Source organism: Eurytemora carolleeae, unplaced genomic scaffold (genome assembly GCF_000591075.1).
Source record: "Eurytemora carolleeae unplaced genomic scaffold, Eaff_2.0 scaffold502, whole genome shotgun sequence".
NCBI classification, from domain to species: Eukaryota; Metazoa; Arthropoda; class Copepoda; order Calanoida; family Temoridae; genus Eurytemora; species Eurytemora carolleeae.
In genome coordinates this window covers 213,046-215,329 of record NW_019396391.1, presented here as the reverse complement: position 1 = coordinate 215,329, position 2,284 = coordinate 213,046, and the positions used below count along the sequence as shown (strand labels likewise).

Genomic DNA, 2,284 nt, shown 5'->3' with positions numbered 1-2,284 from the left:
TTGATCTTGCAGAATTCATAGTATGTTACAACAAGGAAAAATTGAGTTTGAGGCAAGAGTTTAATTCCTTTGACTTAGTAGCTTATGTCTGGATTAGAGTGATTAAAACTGTTTTTTTTCTAATAAATACAATATTTCTGTCAACAATCATGACTGTTATAAAAAGTTTTTGAATTTACCAAGAAATTTGGAGTCATAAGATTCATGTATATTATTTATTACTGAAATTCATGGTTTTTATTTTTAGGAGTATATTTCTCAGAAAGGATTTGAGTTTTTACCATTTAACTCATATTTTCTAATTTCTATATCTTTACAAATGCGATGATGCTAAACCTTTGATATTTCAAACAGAATCTAACAGAATTCATTTAAATTGAAATGATATTTGGTTGAAAAGACAGGGATTAGAAAATAAGAGTTTTTGGCAAGGACTTAATTCCTTTACATATTGGAGTAATTTAAATTATAAAAATTAAAAGAATGTGGAAGACGACGCCTGGCCGCGTTAAACAAGTTCCACAAGATTCAACAGAATGAGATAGAACAGATATACTGGGCATGGTACTGTTTAACATCTACACGTGTGATATCGATATTGACTCTAGTTCTGAACCCTCTAGTAATAAGTTATAAGAAATATATATACTGGAAGTTATTTATGAGTTTTCATTAGAGTCTGACTCACGTCCTCTATAAGAAGATGATTATTTTAAATCTTATTCTGTGCAGGTTTCACCAAACTTTACACTTGCTTACTGGATTCATAGGAGAGTCTTTTGGGCAGCCCCAAGCCTCAGAGAACTCAGGAATATTTTTAAAAGATCCATTCACACGAAACTTTTCTGGCGCATGTGGATCAAAGATAATACCACCTTTTATTCTTTCTAAAGTTGATTTACTGCACCAAACAGAAGCACCTGAGAGCCAGAACAGTTGAGAAGGGTTGTAGGGTAATCCAGGTAACCCCTTTTCTTCCCCTGTATTTTTAGCAAGCCGGTTGTATGCTCTGAAGGCCTGTAAGTAGCCACTTCTGTCTGCAATATTTTCTCCCAGGGTGATGACACCATTGACCTTCAGCACTTCACCCTTCACCTCAACAGTAAAGTTAGAATACTGATCAATCATGCACTGAGTTCGATTCTTGAACTTGTTCAGTGTTTCTGGTGCCCACCAGTTAATAACTCTACCGTCCCCATCTCTTTGACTTCCTACATCATCGAAGCCATGAGTAATTTCATGCCCAACTATTGACCCCAACGCCCCATAATTCATGAAATGAGGTCGATCTGCTTGGAAAAAGACACCATCAATAATGCCAGCTGGTATTTGAATCGAATTCTGAGAGTAGAACGCATCAACAATGGCAGAAGCACTTTTAGTTTTCCAGCTGGGTTCATCAGAAGGTTTCCTAAATTCCTTGGCTGCATAATCATAGCTAAACCTTTTCATCTTTAAGTAGTTTTCAAGAAAACTTGATGAGGAAAGTACAAAATCTTTATAAAACTTGTCGAGAATATTATTGTCCAAAATCTCCTCACTGTATCCAATAAAAGACTTCATTCTATCAACTTTCAATTGAGCTTTCACCTTCGTACCAACATCCATCCAGTCTAACTCATCAAGCATATGCTTAAACTCAGTCTTGATATTGCCAACTATATATTCTGCTAGTAGTTTACTGCTCTTAGTGAAGTATTTCCTGACATACATAGCTCCTACTGGAACTGCAAAAGATCCTACAGTTGCATAAGAGTCATCTCCAGTGGCATAATAGTCATTTCCTGAAGCATAGTATACGCATGTTTCCCAACCTTGAGATTCCTCCAGAAAAGGGCAGAGATTTACGTATAATTCTCAACATCAGGTAATTTGCTTGAATTCTGGCAGGCACACTTTGCATTAAAGCTGATAGTTGTCTCATATAGTTAGGTACAGCAATGTTGATCACTTCACTAGAATTCATAGTGATGTCGGAATGGTTTAAGAAGTTATTTAAGTAACTGGTCAAATTGATTGATGGATACAACTTGTTGGCTTCTGAGACACTCATCAAATTGACTAAGGTAGAAATGTGTGTAGAAGATAGATATAGTGTTCATATATGAACTATAAATCAACATGTGTGTAGAATATATATATAGTTTTCATATATCAACTATATATCAACATGTGTGTAGAATATAAATATAGTTTTCATATATCAACTATATTTCAACATGTGTGTAGAAGATAGATATAGTTTTCATATATCAACTATATATCAACATGTGTGTAGAATATA

General features: G+C 34.5%; 1 protein-coding gene across 1 annotated transcript; it reads right to left on the bottom strand.

Moving 5' to 3' along the window:
* Positions 1-655: 655 nt before the first annotated feature.
* LOC111702317 (neprilysin-2) lies at positions 656-1,806 on the bottom strand. The gene has a single exon (XM_023473962.1). It carries the CDS (start codon positions 1,711-1,713, stop codon positions 736-738), a length of 978 nt encoding a protein of 325 aa, XP_023329730.1. The 5' UTR covers positions 1,714-1,806; the 3' UTR covers positions 656-735.
* Between the last annotated feature and the right edge of the window lie 478 nt (positions 1,807-2,284).

Coding starts and splice junctions, on each gene's coding strand:
- LOC111702317 (XM_023473962.1), bottom strand. CDS start 1,713: ATGTATGTCAGGAAATACTTCACTAAGAGCAGTAAACTACTAGCAGAA.